Below are 21,128 nucleotides of genomic sequence, written 5' to 3' on the forward strand. Positions count from 1 at the left end.
CGTTTACTATGATACCTGACACAAATTTATGACATAATTTGAGATTGAAAAATTAATAAAATTGTACTTACCATAAAGGATTGCAAGCAGAGACAGTGGCATGACAAGTAGTCCCACCAGCATATCAGCAATGGCTAGGGACATTAAGAAGTAGTTGGTGGCATTGTGCAGTTTCTTTTCCAAGCTTACTGCCATGATAACGAGAATGTTGCCACCTATTGTCAGGATTATTATTATGACGATTGAAAGTGCTGGCCAGTTTTGTACCCCGTCTGGGAATTTGAAGCGTCCACCATCGGAGGTATTGAAAATGTCAGTTACTATAGCTGCAACTGGGCTCACAGAAATATCGCATTGCCAAACCAATAGGCCAATTAGGTGCACACTGAAAAGTAAGAAAAAAATAATCAGGTACATATTATATTGCTTATACCTAACAAATTGCTTATACAAAATGATTGCTTTTAACAATCATTATCATCATCATTATCATCACTTCTACTCTCTTAATTAAACCTCGGTATTTCTTCTTTCTATCCAAAGAATACTTTTATTGAGTGCTTATGATGAATCAGGCACTTAGCTTACTGAAATATATATGTATAATCATATTTGATCTCATACAACAACTTTGTGAGGTTAGTACTGATTTATATCCAATAAGTAGATGAAGAGACTAAGGTTCACAGAGGTTAAGTAACTTTTTCAAGGCAATACAGACAGTAAGCGGCAGGGGTAGGTCCACGCTCAGATGTCACTGATTTCAAAGTCTGTGTTTTAAATTTTCACTCTACACAAAAAATCTGAAACCACAGTACTGTTTGATTTGCTGTAATCAAACAATACTGTGTTTATTTTTTATAAATACAGGTCTATTCTTTATATTTTTAAAATATTAATTTCTTCTAGATATCCTCTGAAACAACTAACAACAGAATGAGAAGGGATTTTCTTTTAAGTATCCAGTACCCTGACAAGAAAATTGAAGTTGCCTTCTTTTAATCCAAAGCCAAGAAAGAATGAGTTCCCATCGGACCAACTTCAGGCAAGATTTTGGATGAGGCACAGTGGGTTTTGGCAATAGCACATATTCATTTCTTTCTAGAACTCTTCTTACCTTCTCACGGTTGCAGAGTGACCTTATGCTGGTCCGTAGTTTCTTAATATCTGTGCTATAAATTTTCCTTCTACCTGACACTCTACCCATTTCTGTTCTATGCCTTCTGGGCCTTGTTCTAGGCTAGAAAATGATTTGAGGTGATGATTAATTCGTATGGGTTTGCTGCTTTCCTATGCCGGAAGTGAAATCTCTTAAGTCATTTAAAATGTACATTTCACATGATGGTACTTCAGTAGATTTTACTAATAGGAATTTCAGGCCAGGTGGCAGACTAATGCAAGAGAAGTGGGCGTGGTTATGTTTTGCACATTTCAAATTAATTTCCCCCACTGGTGATATGAGATTTATTCAGGTTACATAAAGTGTCCTCTCAAAGTCTAAGTTCCTGAAGTGTCTAATAAAACTAACATGTATTTTCCTTAATAAAATAGACAAGACAGACAAACATATTCAATATTTCTTTCTTAAAAGCAAGGATTATTATCCATAAATGACTGTCTTATGTGTATTCTATCTTCAGTAATATCTAATGAATATTAAGCAGCAACTATACTATATGTAGTGGTTGTTAAAACTTGGCATTATTTATAGAGGAAAAAATTTCCTCTACTGGTACAATATGTGCTGAACAATTTTCAATGCTAGACAGTTGAAGTAAGATTCTTTTGGGAATTGGGGAGATGGAATACATGACAATACAACATCCAGAGTCTATGAGTTTCCCATGTAAATGCTTTATTTTATTATCTCATTCACTTGTTCTTTGAACTAAAAGTATTATCTCCATACAGGGAAAATATATGTGTAATTTGATTGACTCATTACTTACTATCAATCATCAGAGAAACTTGCAGTATTAAAACTAGACGATTATGATTATTGTAATCATATCATCTCTATAATATTATACACACACACCATCTTTTCTGAATTGAGTGTAACACTAAGCCTGAAAAATTATTGGCATTATTTAAACAAGTAAAAATATTGTAATAATTTTCTAGTATATTTAATAATTATTTCTCTTAATACCTTGTTAATATACTTCTGTGTATTTTACGATAATGAAGAAATCATAAAAATATTTTGACTTTCTACAAGAAATAGAAAACTAATACTTCAGACATTTAGCTTAAAATTACTTCCTCATTAGTCAAAGCTACTTGATATTATAAGCAACATGGAGGGGAGAGACATACATAGTAATTTTTATCAAATAATGAGAAGTAATTAGTAAATTCTTTCAAATGCTGGCCCTATTATTTTCCTAGAACACACAAAATAAGCGAAAATAATATATGATTCATAAACTCTATATCATAATTAATCCATGGTTAATGTGAATAGAAACTATTGAAATAAAGAACCAAATAAACAGAAGCAAGTTATTTGCTCTCAGCTTTGGTTAGTTGTATTCGTTGCATTTGGCATGTGGCCAATGTGACCAGTCACTTAACCTCTCAAAACATCAGTTTCCTCATCTGTGCAACAAAGATCATCTCTGTCATGTGATTGTTGTGAAAATTAAATGATATATATAAAGTCTTGAAAATAGTACCTTTGTCATAATAGGCCCTCAGTAAATGTTGGAGCTTACCTTCACTCTGCCTTCGAAGTTAAACAAAAGTATTTTATGATATCTACACCCCCAACTCATGTATTTCAAAATTTGTCAAGAATTTAAGTCCTGGGGCCGGCCCCATGGTGTAGCATTTAAGTGCATGCGCTCCGCTGCTGGCAGCCCTGGGTTTGGAACCCCGGGCGCACACAGACAAACTGCTTGCCAGGCCATGCTGTGGCGGCATCCCCCATAAAGTGGAGGAAGATGGGCAGTGGATGTTAGCTCAGGGCCAGTCTTCCTCGGCAAAAAGAGGAGGATTGGCATGGATGTTAGCTCAGGGCTGATCTTTCTCACAAAAAAAACAACAAAAAAAAAGAATTTAAGTCCTGATTTCATTTTAGGAAGATAGCTATTCATGCAGAAGTGGACTCAGATAGTAAGTTTAAATTTGAGGTCTCTTCTGGTCTAGCTGATGAAAAACTTGTCCTTCTGGCATTAAAAAAAATTTTCTGGTTTAAATTAGCTGATGATCATCTCAAGTAGTCTCACCAGACTTTATGCTCACAATAATATGCTGCATCTTCAACTGTCTCTTACAGAACCACAGATATATTTAACCTTAAGCATAGAGAATAGGTTCCTAACAAAATATGCAGTCCAACTTCAAATTTTCTAAGTAAATTGTGAAAACATTTTAATCTTTTCATGTTTCTCTAAGAATGATAGAGAAATGCAGGATAAAAGTGTACATAAGAAAAAAATAGATGAAAAACTATGTCCAACTATAAATTTTATAATTTGAGTATATCAGAACTTTGAGGTAAAAAACTACTTCAAGTAGTCATCTTGCCTACCTCTACTGGTCAGATATATTTTTATACCTATTATGAATTATAAATAAAGTAATGGTACTGGGAAAGACCCTGAAAGAGTATTTACTTCAGTTTCCTGGTTTCAATTCAATTAAAATTAATAAATTCTTTTTAGTACTACTTATAGGCAGAGTATTATGATTTTTATTGCAGTTAAATCCTGTTTTCTATATTTTTGTAGTCAAGAATTGACTATATTATAATTTAACCTAATTTCTAATAGTTGCATGCTCAGTGAAATATATACAGTCCTTTTACAAAAGTGGAGTAATTTAGGTCTTGCTCCTAAAGCTTCTATTAATTGTTATTAAGCCCACAGAAGTCACATAAAATATGTACACAAAAATTACAGTTTCTCTCTGAACAATGTAAATAATTTTTTCATTGCTACTAAATTTTTTTTTTTTTTTAAGATTTTATTTTATTTTATTTTTCCCCCCAAAGCCCCAGTGGATAGTTGTATGTCGTAGCTGCACATCCTTCTAGTTGCTGTATGCGGGACTCGGCCTCAGGATGAACGGAGAAGTGGTGCCTCGATGCGCACCCAGGATCCGAACCCGGGCCACCAGCATCGCAGCGCGCGCACTTAACCACCAAGCCACAGGGCCGGCCCTAAATTTTTAATGATAATATAATTTTACATTCTTGGTAGATAAACAAAATGATAACTTGATTTAAAAGTCTGAGGACATTTTAAGTCTACTGGGATTTTGCATGGCATATGACAATGGGCATTATTAGAAAAGATAAATGGTCCCTTGTTTCTCGTAATAGAATGGAAAAAATTCTATGTGAGTTCCTTGATTTCATACCAGAATAATTTGGTGCCCGTTAAGGTAGCCCTATAATTTGGTATATGGACCAGTGGCTAAATACTGAGTCTGCACAGGCGCATGGAGTAGGAACATTTGTCCTTTCATTTTCCCATACCCGACTCTTCTTTTCCCTTTTTTATCACTGTCCTTCACCCTTTCCTTTTCCTGTCTGCTCTAGTTCTCTTGGAATCATACATCCTTGAGACTTTCATCACTACAATGTACAGTGACATCCAAGATGGGCTACAGTGGCACATATTGCAGAGGATCCAATGTTGATGTACTTTATATCTACACTACTCTGTAAACTTTTTCCTAGATGAGTTCTTTTACAGGAATCATAGAGGAGACTGTGTAGGTGCAAGGTGATTCAAGGCTTCTCAACTGTACTAATCAGAGTTTACAGAGCCCTGGATCTTTTTTTCCCTACCCCATTCCTGAAAGAGTAGGTTTAGAAGAAACCAACCCAAAATTTTACTAAGTTAAAAAGAAGATATACCTGGGCTAGATCACGTTTAGAGTTGCTCAGTACTTGAATCCAATTCTTTACTTATCCCCTTTATGTTACATTCTATTGACTTTAACTACTGGGTCATTGTATCAAGACTTCCGAGGATGACATTGTTTTCTTCTGTCCAGCCACATCCCCCAACCCCCATGCCCTGACTTCTGAGCCATTCTTTTGAAACCTCAAATATATTTCATAAAACCAGAGGCTTATAAAGACATTTTATTCTCTTGGCTGTTCAGTTCACGCAGGAAGGAAAAGAAAAGAACCTTTCTCATTTTTACGTTTTAATTATGAAGAAAGCAACCAGGAGCACTGGAATTATTTTTGAATTGAGGGTATTATTACCGCATTACATATTTGAATACATGTGTGGTTTTGTTTAATTGGAGTTCAAATTATTGGGTTTTTTTCCATTTAGAGTTTTTGAATAGGAAAAACCCATAATATTAGTCTATTGGGATGCAAGTCATTTATGCAGATTAAGGCAAATATAGCTGAATGATTATATAAAAGCCTTTTTAACATTTTTGAGCAAGCTATCATAAAAAAGTTTTCTTTTTAAAAATAATAAGTAATAACATTCTTACAGGAACGAATGCACCGCTTTCCTCAGGTTCACCATGATTGCTTCAGTCTTAAGCAACCAAAGTTTAAAATTGAGAAGAGGAAACTAACAGACTGGATTCATAATACCATCCTCTCTGGGGAGAGAAAAAAAAGAAAAAGAAAATTAGTTAAAAGTCAGAATAACTTGCATAACAACCAATTAAACTTAAGTATATATATTAAGTGATAAACAATCAATATTAAATTTAGCAAACAGGTAAGTGTGTTATATAAATGATAAAAAAAGTCAAATAGAACAGATTTTCATTTATTTACCAACATACAACCATCTTAGTTTTTCTAAAATTTCTTGTACGCACTTTATTTATATAGGGCTTCTACTAAATGTCCCTCTGTGGAGTACATATAGCTTCAAATCAGTGTTTTGAGAAAGACATTAAGAACATATGTTTCTTAATTTGCAAACTGTTTGGGGGAAAGTTTGTGATCTAATAATTAAGTAGCATGTATAAAATAAAATGGTTTCATCTTATAGGAATATGGAAAACTAAAACAAGTTTTTAGCATTTTTATAAAGTGAACATATTTTGTATGACATTTCTAATTTTTTTTCTTCAAAGTGAAGCAATCTGCATTTACATAGATAGTTTTATTCATACATTTGCATTAGCCAACAATATTCTCCAGAGGGCAGCAACAGGTTTATACAAAAATAAATGAGTCAGTCAAGTTTACTATATTAAACATAGCCACCACTCTATATACCAACTAGTTAGTATCCAACAGATAGTATGTTACAGTCAGAGCACATGGAATAACGCTGAAAATTGCAAACAAAAGGTCAGTTGCACTAGATGATTGAAACAAAAATCCTTAGTTGCTTTTATTGATTAAGAGGTGACAATGCATCGTCAAAGGTACTGTGAAGGAAACATGAAAACTCTCTAAACAACTTGTCAAAGAATTTCAGAGTGAATACCTTCGATTTCTGTAGGCTATTTTTCAAGGAGTTATTTGTTGCATTGCAAAACCTCACCAAATATTTGCATAGCAGATTATTCACCATTTAGCACTCACTATATTCAGTATGCTAAAATATTGGCCAAGAGTAGAAAGCATGCAAATTTGCTGAGAATCTCTGCTGTCCTCCCTGTGGAAAAAACATCTTTACAGAGCAGAACACGTCACTATTAATCCTTACATTGACAGTGAAGAAATACTGAATGTGAATTCTGGTGATTAAGATACAGACCATTTGATTTTTCTGCCTAGAGATTCCTAACTAGGAATAGGATGGGTAAACCTCTGTTCTCCATTTTGCCTTTTCCATATCTTCTATTTTAGGATTTTGATTATACTCTCTTCCCACACCAAACATCTAACATCTAATTGTATTCTTTTCTGGGATCTTAAGCTATCAAGGGTCAAGATTGTGATGTTGTTAAGTGTGCACGAAGTGGGCTGTCAATGAGAAAAATTTAGTTGAATGTGTGTGTGTTTGTGTGTGTGTGAGAGAGAGAGAGAGAGAGTTGAATAGCTTGAGAACATGGAATAACATTGAAAGATCATCCATTTTCTCTAATTTGTAAATATTTTTAAGGAATATAATAAAAATCTGTTGATAATCACTTTTAGTGTTTTCTAGTTTCTTTTAGAAATCTGGAAATAAAATTTTATTAGGACAAATTGCACCTCCCTGTTTCCCATCTCATTTAATAGTACTATTATTTTAGTCACTCAAGCTACATACAAATTTAATTTATTCTCTCTTATCCCTCAACTCTCACTTGTGAGTTCTATCAGTGCTATCTACCCAAAAACCTATCCGAAAATCATCCCCTCAACTACAGTAATACATAAAATATGGCCTCCAGTATCTAGGAACTCAAAATAGTCTGTGGGAGAGAGAGAATGACATTAGCCAGACCATTAGTCAGACCATTTCTATCCCATAAAATCCTGCCAGACAACACATAAATCCCTTTTTCTGGGAGGTCTGCAAATAAGTGAGAGAAAAAATGGTAAAAGGAGACAAAATCTTATTTTGCTTCTTAGCCCTAAATAAATATCAAAAATACTTCCCTTTTCCCAATAATAAAATACAAAAATTATTTTTAATTTTTATTTTTCAAGTATCCAAAGATTAATGCAATTTAAAAGTTCCATAGTAAGAAATGCATCATTCCAATAGATTATAACAAATCAATTGAAACTGTGTTTGCCATAGCTCGATATGATAATCATCTCATTAAACATTATATTATCCATATTCTCAGCCATGGTAGAATTCCATTATTGTTACTCAGAATATTATATTCCTTTAAAAATTAATCAACTGTGTCATCGTTTTTACATGTATATTTTCCTGGGAAATATAAACAGAAATTTAATGACAAATTTATTTTTCTAAGTTGCAATTTCATTAATTGAGAAGATCAAGTGGTAATCACAAAAGTATATCATGTATATATATCTAATTTATTAACTAAAATACCTTGAGGGAAAAATAATAGGTTTCTGTGCTGTTAAAGTTTGCATCCTTTAAAATTGACTAAACCTGATAGAAAATGCCCCCAGATTGGTTGTAAATTTACAGATATGATATGATAGACAGAAATAAATTATATAAGCTATGTAACGTAAGCAATGCTACATTACATGTTTCCCCAAAGGGCCAGGTCACTGTGATGATATTTTGCAATGAGAAATGTTTTGTGAGTAATTCTACAAAAAGGGGAGGGGATGCAAAACCTCTTAAAAGCCTTGGATAAGATAAATTAATTACAGAAACAAAAAAAATAACAAAACAAATCTAATTAAATGCTCTGATTCACATACTTCTCAAACTCCACCAATTTTTCATAATGGAATTCTCATGGTTGTGTGAACACAAAAAGAATACCTGTGCATTTAAGTATTCAAATTCGAGAAGATGTGTGTTTTATAAAATAAAAAAAAAAAAATCAGTTGTGGGATAACTGACAGAGTAATTGATTAATTTTTAATGAGAATTTATATGATTCTCATAGAAACTGTCTGATCATGTAACAACATAAGAATGTTATAAGAATATATATACATATTTATGGTGTGTGTATATATGTGCGTGGGTGTATATATGCGTATATATATGTGTATATATATACACACATATATGGATATGATTCACATATATATGAATCACACACACACACACACACATATATACATATATATATGGTTTTGTATACAGGAAAAGATTGATTAACCTGAAATCAATTAGCTGTCTCAAGCATGAAAAAAAAAATCACAGTTTAAATCACAGAAATAAGTTCAGGATCAGTAAATACACATTCAGACCAATCTTATTTCTTTCTGTAGCATAAATCACAAAGCTTTTCATGCTCTCTCTAAAGCTCTGTAAGATCTTCAGGCATCAATAACTAACTACATTTGCTAAGCCCAAAAGGGGGACAAATATTAGTTTTCATATAGTTCTCAATAGTACAATTTTACACAAGATATTACAGAATAATCTCAATATGGAATTTTAATTAAGCAAAACTCATACCCTGAGCATTATATTTAATTGATGCCTATGAAATCTATGCTCATATGTCAACATATGTCATGTGTCATATAGCATATATCACAGAAAAATAGTGTGAGCACTTGAAAACAATTGAACCAAAATAAGATCTCCACTATATATTCAGAAATAAATTTCAAACTAACAGAATCAGTATCACTCACAGAAAGACTTAAAAGCCATTATCAATAATCATCTTGGAAGTGAAAATAATGAAAAAAAGTAAAAACTCTGTGGGGAAGAAAGGGTAGCACAAATTAAAAAGAGCAAAGGCTATTTTTGTCTCTTCCAACGTGACCTCAGGCTAGATTTGGGAATTTGTTAATTTCAGAGGTAATTGGAGTGCTTCCTATTTAGCTCTAAATTTAAGAATGACTATGATGCGACCTAAGATTTCTTCAGTACACAGCTCCTATTTTGACTTCTTCTTAATGGCTTTTTAAGGGTTTTGCATGGGTAGGAGTTTAAGTCATGCTATACCTTCTGCATTCACTGTAAAATAATGTGATGATTCACCTGGAAGACCAGTGCTGTGCTCTCTCTAAGGGATACCTAGTGTTCCATGCCCGTTTCCCATCCAGGTGGCGGGAGATATGTGGCCATTTTTTTGTTGATGGAATACTGTATATTAAATGCATTTGTGAGAACTACAAAGATGAGAAAAGGAAACCAGTGTTGCACATCATTTAAGTTTTACACATATTAAATTTAGCTTATGAAAGAGCATCTACATTGCTCTCTACTGGGAGATAAAAGCAAAAACATGGACAACAACAATGACAAGGAAAAACCCCACGATTTTGGACTTGAGTCAAGTCATAGTTGGGGATTAACTTTCAGAGTCAACTGTTAAGCCAATAAAGAATGGACAATAAATTAGAGAAGGAAATAATAAGGGGGGACGGCAGCAAATAAAATGGAAAGAATAGGCAAAAGGGAAAATGTAAAGGGAGAGTGTTTTGAGAAGGAACACAGTTCATACTATGAGATTTGTCTAAAAGAAGATTGGTGGTAACCTTAGCAACATTTCAATAAAGTAGTGTAGAAAGGATCTAGAATGTAGTTGGATGAAGGGGAAGAGAAGAGGAATGGCCAAATGAGAGAAGGTGATTGGTGAGGAAATAGAAAATGTTCAAAAGGTTTTGTCCAATGCAGCAGAAGCAGATGCGTACTAAATATGTACTAAAAACCTTTTTGAGAGGAGGAGTCATATAAATGTACTTCCCATGTAACTCCCATATTTCTTAGCCAAGTGCTGGGTGCAAAGTAATTGGTTGATTGAAGGGAAGGGAAAGGGAGAGACTTGAAGAGATTTAAGGTGTGAGGTCAAAAGATCCTATCTAAGAATAAAGGAAGAGCTGTGGTTTTGTCCCAATTGTGTTTGGAGAGGTTAGAAGTCTACAACTTTGTTGAAAATCCTGGACGTTTTCTTGCATCTTCTAAAGTTAATCATTTATGATTCATTTTTACCATTTCTTTTCCACCCTTTGACACTGAAGAAAGATTGGTCATGTTTCAATCACATTTTCTGTCCTCAAACTGTTTCTTATTCTTTCTTTCCCAGACCGATCAAACATATCATTGATGAGACTGAGAAGAAAATGCCAGCATTTGTACCTGATGTTTTAACAAAATTTGGGGGCTATAGATTAACCTATAAAAAGACATAGTTTACATTAGATTTCTGGAAATTCCATGAGTTCATCATGGTGATGCAGCAGATTATTTTCTCTCATACTGAAGAGACTAAATCTGACACTGAATGTTTCTAAAAATTATTGAATACACAGTCAACTGCGATTATTCTTGTCTGACTTTTTATAATAAAGCATTTAAGAATTGAATAAGTAACAATACAGGTAGGGGTTTAATTTTTGTCGGTTTTTACTGTTCAGAAATTATAGACTGATAATTCAAAAATCATCCCTCTACTTATTATAGCCACAGAGCTTTTGGCAGATGGCTAGACCAAAAGTGAATTAGCCACAAATGTTCAGATTAGTCCTAAGAAATTATGTTAATGTGGCACAGATTTACAACATTTTAGAGGGAAGTATTTTTTTTTTTTGATGAGGAAGATCAGCCCTGAGCTAACATCCATGCCAATCCTCCTCTTTTTGCTGAGGAAGATTGGCCCTGGGCTAACATCCGTGCCCATCTTCCTCCACTTTATATGGGACACTGCCACAGCATGGCTTGATGAGCGGGTGCGTCGGTGTGCACCCGGGATCCGAACGCGGGCCGCCAGCAGTGGAGCGCACGCACTTAATCGCTACGCCACGGGGCCGGTCCCGGAAAGTCTTTTATTCAAAAATTATCCTTAGAACTAATGAATATTGTAGGAATTTCCCTTTCAACTTCAAATGTACTGTACAAATGTAGAGATTTTCTAATAAAACATACAATTGTCATACTAAAAATTCACCTTTTCCAACTATAGTTAAATCAGATAATAACTATTTATGATTTTAAGAAAAAGTTACTAAGCAATCCAGTTATTATAATTAATGCAATTAGAGACTGCTCTTCTACCAGTCAACCCACGATCCTTAAGCATGTTAAGCTCATTTCAAAATTTATTCTATGAAGTTAAATAAATTCAAACTTTCTATCTTCAAGTGTAAGGTCTTAATTTATTCTATAATTATGAACTCACACAACTCTTATGGCTGAAAAATGAGTGATCAAATAATCCAGTCTTTTGCCTTCAGATAGGTCTATACATAAGCCACTTCAAGAAATTTGATAATGATGTTTTTTCTTTCTTTTTTTTTTTGAGGAAGATCTGCCCTGAGCTAACATTCATGCCAATCCTCCTCTTTTTGCTGAGGAAGACCGGCCCTGAGCTAACATCTATTGCCAATCATCCTCCTTTTTTTTTCCCCTTTTTCTCCCCAAAGCCCCAATAGATGTATGTCATAATTGCACATCCTTCTAGTTGCTGTATGTGGGATGCCGCCTCAGCATGGCCGGACAAGTGGTGCGTTGGTGCACGTCCGGGATCCGAATCCAGGCCGCCAGTAGCAGAGAGCGCGCACTTAACTGCTAAGCCACAGGGCCGCCCCGATAATGATGTTCTTTAGAACAATCTCTAGGACAGGCAATTTTATAACTTTCCAATGTTTAGCAATCTGTTTTGCCAGAAAATGTTATTTTATATTAGGCAAAATGCCTCAAGCTAAGAGACTTCAATAGGAATGATTAGTTCCTCACTACGTCAAGTATCTATATCACAGGATAATGCAATACTGGCAACTTGCTCACAGCATTTTTCTTTGGCTTGCTTGAGAATGCAGTGCTTCAGACACAGAACTGGACACTTCCTCATAGTGTGTCATAGCGAAATCTCACAGTTCTGAATATGCAACTATGTATGTTGGGTGATTTTATAATTTCTTCTCCAAACCGAGACACTTTTGAAAGTGAAGGAGAGGGAGGGATTAACTGGATGAGACTCTGGGTCTCTCCTGGGCATTTCACGAGATCTGGTAATAAGGTGATTATTTTATTTGAATGCAGGTCTAGTGTCATTACTGTCATTTCGTTTCCCCACCCCCTCAAGATAATGTTTAAACAAATTTAAATGTTTCTCTTGTACTTGGAATTTAAATGAAACATGAAATAGTTTCTCCTTATTTGTATTTAGTAAAACATCTTGCTTGTGTTTTACATAGTTTATGAGAGTGATTATTGTTAAATTTAGTGAGACTTAACAAGATAGTGAACTCGTAAAATCTACAGTATATAAGATCCTAAGTTTTTCACAGCTAGACCTATTCCATTTATCTAAAATAATACTTCAAAAACAAAACAGCTTCCAAATTGATAGAGTTAAAATAGCTACCAAATCACTCCGTGATAGTAGTAACAGACATTGAGAGACTGTCTTAGTGGGCAGAGTGCCCAGCAATTTGAAGCTGCTTTCTCCATAGGTGGTAGCAGAACTATCCCTGAATTATCTCAGCATAAGTATCCACATAGCAGTGTGAACTGAAGGCTTTTCAACAGCGGAGCTCACAGAGCAAACCATATGCTAAATCTCTGTGTTGGACACTAACTCCGACTAATTTACAGGACTGAAAACTCTGTTTAACAGTACTTTCACGTATTCAAATATTTATTGCTTGTCTATTGTGTACTAGGCACTCTGCCGAATACTGGGAATGTAGTAGCAAACAAGGCAGAAGAGGCTCCTGCTCTCACGGATCTCACATTCTAGCAGGAGATACAGGCAGTAAACATTGAAACAAATAAGCAGGATAATTTCAGATAGTAAGAATTGTTATAAATAAAATAAAATGGCATCATGGGTAAAGAGTGAGTGGGGGAAATGCTTTAGATAGACCTATGTATGTAGCCATAGCTTGAGGTTAGATATTTTAAAAATGTTATAATATACTAATAATGTTAGCCAGCATTTGCTGGTTATTTTCAATCACAATAAAAAAAACAGTTCTTTTATACTGGGGAGTTAAGCACATAACAAGTGTCATTGATGTTAACAGTTCAAAATTTTCTGTTAGTTTGATTTTAATTTTGCAAACTAGGGGGAAAAAAACCTCTTCATCTTTTGCTAAGATACTTAAAATTCAATTTAACTGCAAAGTAAAATGTGTTCCCACTTACATTTACATTGGTGTTTCCTCCCCCATAAGCAACTCCCACTTCCCATCTCATTAGGTTAAGAGATCACAAACTTTTGACTATATAGTAGGTCCTTCTGGTTGTGGAGGGTTCCAGTCGAGTCACGAAAAGCGAAAAGTTCAATCAGTTGCCCAGATGTATTTACTGCCAAATAACTGGGTACTTGGATACATCTGGACAGCCGAATGAACTCTTAACTCCTCATCTTTCCAACAGCTCTTCATTTCATAGCTTCACAATCACCTATATAAAGAGAAAAGAAACAAACAAACAAAAATCCACTTTGGAGTAGAAGGATCAATCTATTCCTGGTTGTGCTGTCCCGTCTGAAAAAAAAGCAACTCTTACCATTGTTTTATAACTTATTACTATACAATGCACATAAATCACTAAAATGCAGCAATACCTATAAATAATAGATTAATAATGCTAAATTAAATTATATCACAAATACCAAAAATTGTCAAAATCAAAATTAATTGTGTAATTAATAATTTAAATAAAGCATAATTTGTTCTCATATCATTCAATAGCACACCAGACTGGGAGGTAGGAGACATGGGTTCTGGTCTTGACTGTATCACGCAGTTGATGTGTGACTTAGGATAAGTCACTGAACCAATTTGGGCCTTGGTTTTCTCATCTATGATACGAAGTGGGTGTGATAGAGGATCTCTATTCCTTTTGGCTCTGAAATGCTGTGATTCAGGTTTTATTCATAAATGTTTGACACTATTCTATACTATTTTACAAATAAGGTGCTTCTACATAGCTATGTTTGATTACAATTAGATTCTACTTCTTGTTATTGCTAATTAAGTGTAAGATATGACATTCATCCAAGAAAGCCTCTTGATTTGAAAAGAGTGTGAAAGTGATTGTTAACTTGAGTATTCTCATAATGCAGCCCGCATATCCTGCAAATTAATATGCATGTATTCTGTCTCATCTCTTCTTTCTACGTCCTTAAATGAATACTAAATGCATGTCTCATTCTCAAAGAGTTAGGAGACTACACAGACTCACAAAAAATTTAAAACAAAATTATTTAATTGTGATTTTCTGATTTAAAAAAAATCTTCTGCTTAGAATACTTTACAAAAAAGTGAAGTATAAGAAGTAATGGCTAGTTTTGTGGTTATCTAAAGCTTGACTTCTGTTTTAGTGGTTTAATGCTCGACTAAAACCTGTTTATTGCTTTGTGTACCCTTCTTTCTTTTTATTTATTTATGGAAAATACAATACTTCAGTTTGACAACTTTGAAAATACTGTTTCTCACACCAGTTCTGTGAACTTTATATCAGATAGTGTCAATATTTAGAGAAAGAGATCTGCCTATTTTCTAACTCCTCTCAGTAAGATTAAAGCTAAAATATCAGACCATGAATGACATGTAATATGTTTTCATGTTTTTTTCTAACTAGATGCCTGAAGAATTCTGCTAAGTACCCTCCCAGAGTACATCTTGTACAACTCAATTTGCAAACTAAAATCTGTCAAGAAATTCAAACCAACATAAATCCTCAAATCCTTTTGCTCACAATTTCAAAGTGTGTGTGTATGTGTGTGTGTATTTATGTTGGAGGTAGGGAATGAAAAGATAGGTACAATGAATACAGAAATTTTATTATTATCATCCTTTAAAGACCCATAATTTCATAAGTTGAAATTTAGTGAGTGGTCGATTATTTTCATTCATATTTTTCAAGCAGGAGAATTTTTACTTAATATTAAAAACCTATGAAATATTGATCACTGCAAATTTGGAAAAAATAAGCCATTTGTGAAATAACAGATGCCTCATAACAGCAAAACCTGTTGTTACATCTCACTGAACGATTAGTCTGTATATAGGCAGTCATGATTGTTCTACCCACTTGTGTAGTAGAGACATAGTTTTCTATCACATAGATTTATACTATAATATATACCAATTGTAGCAATTTTGCTAAAATAGCAACATGTTATTCTCCAATTTCTTCCAAAGTTAAAGTAAATTTGAAAATAAAAGAATAAAAAGATATTTCTGAGACAATTGAGAAAATTTGAATATGGACTGGGATATTATCAGGAATATATCAGGAATTATTCTTAAAATTGTTAGGTGTGAATGAGGGCATCGACAACACGGCTGGCAGAGAAAGTGGAGGGTGGAAATTGCTGGTTCTAAAATATAACCAGAGGTAGCTCAGAATCAAAGTAAACAAAACCTTACCTAAATAAGAAAGCTGTTCACTACTATAACTGCACCGGCGGAGGAACAATTCATGAAAAATCATGGTAATACAGTATCACAAAAAGAAAATGACAATTCTCCAGAGACCAAACTTAAAGTCATGGAAGACTGCAATCTAACTGATGGAGAATTCAAAATAGCTACCATGAAGAAATTCAATAAGCTATAAGAAAACTCAGAAAGGCAGTTGAATTAGCTCAGGAATAAAACTAATGAACAAAAGGAATACTTTACCAAAGAAATGGAAACTCTAAAAAAAAACTAGACAGAAATTCTGGAACTGAGGAACTCAATAAAAGAGGTGAAGAATGCATTAGAAAGTATGGGAAATAGAGTAGTCCTTATGGAGGAGAAAATTAGCAAGCTCAAAGATAGAAGCCTAGAAATGATTCATGTAGCAGAGGAGAGAGAACTAAGATTTTTTAAAAAAATGAAGAAACTCAACAAGAAATATCTGACTCTATTAAAGAAAGCAACATAAGAATAATGGGTATCCCAGAAGGAGAAGAGAGGGAGAGGGGATCAGAGAGCTTATTTATTTATTTATTTATTTATTTATTTATTTTAAATTTTTTGTTTATTGCAGTAACATTGGTTTATAACATTGTAAAAATTTCAGGTGTACATCATTGTACTTCTATTTCTGCATAGATTCAGAGAGCTTATTTAAAGAAATAATAGTTGAGAACTTCCCAAACCTGAAGAAGGAACTGAATATACAAGTCCATGAAGCTTATAGAACACCTAATTATCTCAACACAAAAAAACTTTCTCCAACACACATTATATAAAACTATTAAAAGTCAATGATAAAGAAAGAATTTTAAAGGCACCCAGGAGAAAAAAGACAGTAACCTACAAAGGAACCCACATTAGCCCATCAGCAGATTTCTCAGTAGAAACTGTACAGGCCACAAGAAAGTGGAATGACGTATTCAAAATACTGAAAGAGAAAAATTGCCAGGAAAGAATACTCTATCCAACAAAGTTATACTTCAGATATGAAGGAGAAATAAAAGCTTTTCCAGAAAAAAAAAGCTGAAGGAGTTGACTACCAGTAGACCTGCCTTACAAAAAACGTTCAAAGATGCTCTTCCACCAGAAACAAAAAAGCAAAAGTACACAAAATTTGAATAATATGATACATAGACAGAACAAGAAAATTGGAAAGCTATTACAGAATAGGGTGTTAAACACTTAATTATAGTATAAAGTTTAAAGAGAAAAAAGCATTAAAAATAAGTAAAGCTACTTCAATATGGTAATAAACTCACAACATAAAAAGAAATAATGTGTGACAACAAAAACATAAAAGGGGAGGAGGAAGAGAATGAAACCTGTATAGGTAAATGAAGATAAGACGCTATCAACAGAAAAAGTAGTATTTTATCTATGAGACATTTTACACAAGCCTCATGGTAAGCACAAAACAAAAATTTAGAGCAGAGACATGAAATATTAAAAAACAAGGAAATTGAGAAAAACAGTATAGAAAACCACCAAACTACAATGGCAGACAGAAACACAAGGAAAAAGAAACAAAGGAAATACAGAGCAACCAGAAAACAAAAGATAAAATGGCAGTAGTAAGTCCTCATATATCAATAATCATTCTAAATGTAAATGGATTGAACTCACCAATCAAAAGGCACAGAGTGCCTGGATGGATTGAAAAACAAGACCCAAATATATGCTGGCTACAGGAAACTGATCTCAGCTCTCAAGACAAATGTAGGCTCAAAATGAAGGGATGGAAGATGATACTCCAAGCAAATGGTAGCCAAAAGTAGGTGGGTGTAGCCATACTTATTTCAGACAAAATAGACTTCAAGCCAAAAAGGGTAACAAGAGGCAAAAATGGACATTATATAATGATAAAGGGAACAATCCATCAAGAAGACATAACATTTGTTATATATATACACCCAACATAGGAGCACCAAAATATATAAAGCAACTATTAACAGACCTAAAAGGAGAAACTGACAGCAACACACTAATAGTAGGGGACTATAACACCCCACTTACATCAATGGATAAATCATCAGACAGAAAGTCAACAAGGAAACATTGGCCTTAAATGAAACATAACACCAGATGGACTTAATAGATATGTACAGAACATTCCATCCAAAAGTAGCAGAATACACATTCTTCTCAAGTGCACATGGAACATTCTCCAGGATAGACCACATTTTGGGACACAAAATAAGTCTCAATGAATTTAAGAAGATTGAAATCATATCAAGCATCATTCCTGACCACAACGGTATGAAACTAGAAATCAACTACAAGGGCCGGCCCTGTGGCTTGGTGGTTAAGTGCGCGCGCTGCGATGCTGGTGGCCCGGGTTCGGATCCCGGGTGCGCATCGAGGCACCACTTCTCCGTTCATCCTGAGGCCGAGTCCCACATACAACAACTAGAAGGATGTGCAGCTACGACACACAACTATCCACTGGGGCTTTGGGAAAAATAAAAAAATAAATAAAATCTTTAAAAGAAATCAACTACAAGAAGAAAACTGGAAAAATCAAAAATATGTGGAGATTAACCAATGTGTTACTGAACAACTATTGGGTCAATGAATAAATCAAAGGAGATGTCAAAAAACACATGGAGACCAATGAAAATAAAAATACAACATACTGAAATCTATGGGATGCAGCAAAAGCAGTACTAAGAGGGAAGTTTATAGCAATACAGGCCTATCTCAAGAAACAAGAAAAATCTCAAATAGACAATTAACCCTTATACCTAAGGTAACTAGAAAAAGAACAAATAAAGCCTAAAGTCAGTAGAAGAAAAGAAATAGTAAAAATCAGAGCAGAAATAAGTGAAATAAAGACAATGGAAAAGACCAATGAAACTAAGAGCCAGTTCCTTGAAAAAAATAAGCAAACTGACAAAGCTTTAGCTAGACTCAAAGAGAGAAGTCTCAAATAAATAAAATAAGAAACAAAAGAGAAGTTAAAATGGCTGCCACAGAAATACAAAGGATCATAAGAGACTACTACAAGACAGCTATATGCCAACAAATTAGAAAATCTAGAAGAAATTGATAAATTCTTAGAATCATACAACCTTCTAAGACTGAACCATAATAAAATAGAAAATCTGAATAGACCAATCACAAGTAAAAAGATTGAAACAGTAATCAGAAACCGCCTAAAAAACAAAAGTCCAGGACCAGACAGCTTCACTGGTGAATTATACCAAACATTCAAAAAAGATTTAATACCTATCCTTCTCAAACTCTTCCAAAAAATTGAAGAGGAGGAAACACTTACTAATTCATTTTACAAGGCCAACATTACCCTGATACCAAAAGTAGACAAGAACAACACAAAAAAGAGAAAATTACAGGCCAATATCTCTGATGAACATAGATGCAAAAATCCTTAAGAAAATATTAGTAAACTGAATACAACAATACATTGAAAGGATCACACACCATGATCAAGTGGGATTTATTCCAGGGATGCAACTATGGTTCGACATCCACAAATCAATCAACATGATACACCACAGTAACAAAATGAAGGTTAAAAACTATATCATCATCTCAATAGATGCAGAGAAAGCATTAGACAAGATTCAACATCCATTTATGATAAAAATTCTCAATAAAATGGGTATAAACAGAATGTATTTCAACATAATAAAGGCCGTATATGACAAACTCACAGCTAACATCATATTCAACTGTGAACAGCTGAAAGCTAGCCTTCTAAGTTCAGGAACAAGATTAGAATGCTCACTTTCACTACTCTCTTTCAACATACTATTGGAAGTTCTAGCCACAGCAATTAGGCAAGAAAAATAAATAAAAGGCATCCCAATTGGAAAGGAAGAAGTAAAACTGTCTCTATTTCCAGATGACATGAGTCTATATATAGAAAACTCTAAAGAACCCACCAAAAAACTATTAGAAATAATAAATGAATACAGTAAAGTTGCAGGGTACAATATCAATGTACAAATATCTGTTGCATTTCTATACACTAACAACGAACCATCAGAAAAAGAAATTAAGAAAACAATTCCATTTACAATGGCAGCAAAAAGAATAAAATACCTAAAAATAAATTTAATGAAGGAGGTGAAAGACCTATACACTGAAAACTGTAAGACATTACTGAAGGAAATTGAGGAAGACACAAAGAAATGCAAAGATATTCCCTGCTCGTGGATTGGAATAATTAACATTGTTAAAATGTCCATATTACCCAAAGCAATCTACAGATTCAACGCAATCTCATTTTTCACAGAAATAGAACAAAAAAATCCTAAAATTTTTATGAAACTACAAAAGACCCCAAATAGCCAAAGGAATCCTGAGAAAAAAGAACAAAGCCAGAGGTATCACACTCCTTGATTTCAAACTATACTACAAAGCTATACTAACCACAACAGCATGGTATTGGCAGAAACACACACAAATCAATGGAACAGAATTGAGATCCCAGAAATAAACCCACAAGTATACGGAAAACTAAGTTATAACAAAGGAGCCAAGAACATACAATGAAGAAAAGAAAGTCTCTTCAATAAATGATGCTGAGAAAACTGGACAGCCACATGCAAAAGAATGAAAGTAGACCACCATTTTACACCATACACAAAAATCAATTCTAAATGGATTAAAGACTTAAATGTAAGACCTGAAACCACAAAATTCCTAGAAGAAAACATAAGCAGCATGCTCTTTGACATTGGTCTTCACAACATCCTTTGGATATGTCTCCTCAGGCACGTGAAACAAAAGCAAAAATAAACAAATGGGACTACATCAAACTAAAATGTTTCTGCATGGCAAAGGAAAGCGTCAACAAAATAAAAAGACAACCTAACAAGTGGGAGAAGATATTTGCAAATCATATATCTGATAAGGGGTTAATATCCAAAATATATAAAGAACTCATACAACTCAACAACAAAAAAATAAAGTAGTAGATTAAAAAATGGGCAGAAGGTCTGATGGAGATTTTTCCAAAGAAGGCATACAGATGGCCATCGTGCACATGAAAAGATGTTCAACATCACTAATTGTTAGGGAAATGCAAATCAAAACCACAAAGAGATATCACCTCATGCCTGTCAGAATGGCTATAATTAACAAGACAAGAAATAAGTGTTGGAGAGGATGTGGAGAAAAGGGAACCCTCAAACACTGCTGGTGGGAATGTAAATTGGTACAGCCACTGTGGAAAACAGTATGGACATTCTTCAAA

General features: G+C 34.0%; 1 protein-coding gene and 1 long non-coding RNA gene across 3 annotated transcripts in view; one reads left to right on the forward strand and one right to left on the reverse strand.

Moving 5' to 3' along the window:
- Window positions 1–8,553, forward strand: part of LOC147911811 (uncharacterized) — a 58,628-nt gene extending 50,075 nt beyond the window's left edge. For both annotated transcript variants that reach the window (XR_015550644.1, XR_015550646.1), the window contains one exon: window positions 910–8,553. This is a non-coding gene — a long non-coding RNA (uncharacterized LOC147911811). The remainder of the gene's footprint in view (window positions 1–909) is intronic.
- The window catches only part of HTR2C (5-hydroxytryptamine receptor 2C), a 318,136-nt gene that overhangs the window by 168,988 nt on the left and 128,020 nt on the right, over window positions 1–21,128 (reverse strand). Inside the window, exons 3-4 of the mRNA XM_004440506.3 lie at window positions 5,467–5,580; window positions 72–385 (exon numbers count right to left, since the gene is read on the reverse strand). Of these exons, the coding sequence (XP_004440563.1) occupies window positions 72–385; window positions 5,467–5,501 (349 nt within the window). The 5' untranslated portion in view covers window positions 5,502–5,580. The remainder of the gene's footprint in view (window positions 1–71; window positions 386–5,466; window positions 5,581–21,128) is intronic.

This window comes from Ceratotherium simum, chromosome X, assembly GCF_057802395.1.
Source record: "Ceratotherium simum simum isolate JZ-2026a chromosome X, ASM5780239v1, whole genome shotgun sequence".
NCBI classification, from domain to species: domain Eukaryota; kingdom Metazoa; phylum Chordata; class Mammalia; order Perissodactyla; family Rhinocerotidae; genus Ceratotherium; species Ceratotherium simum.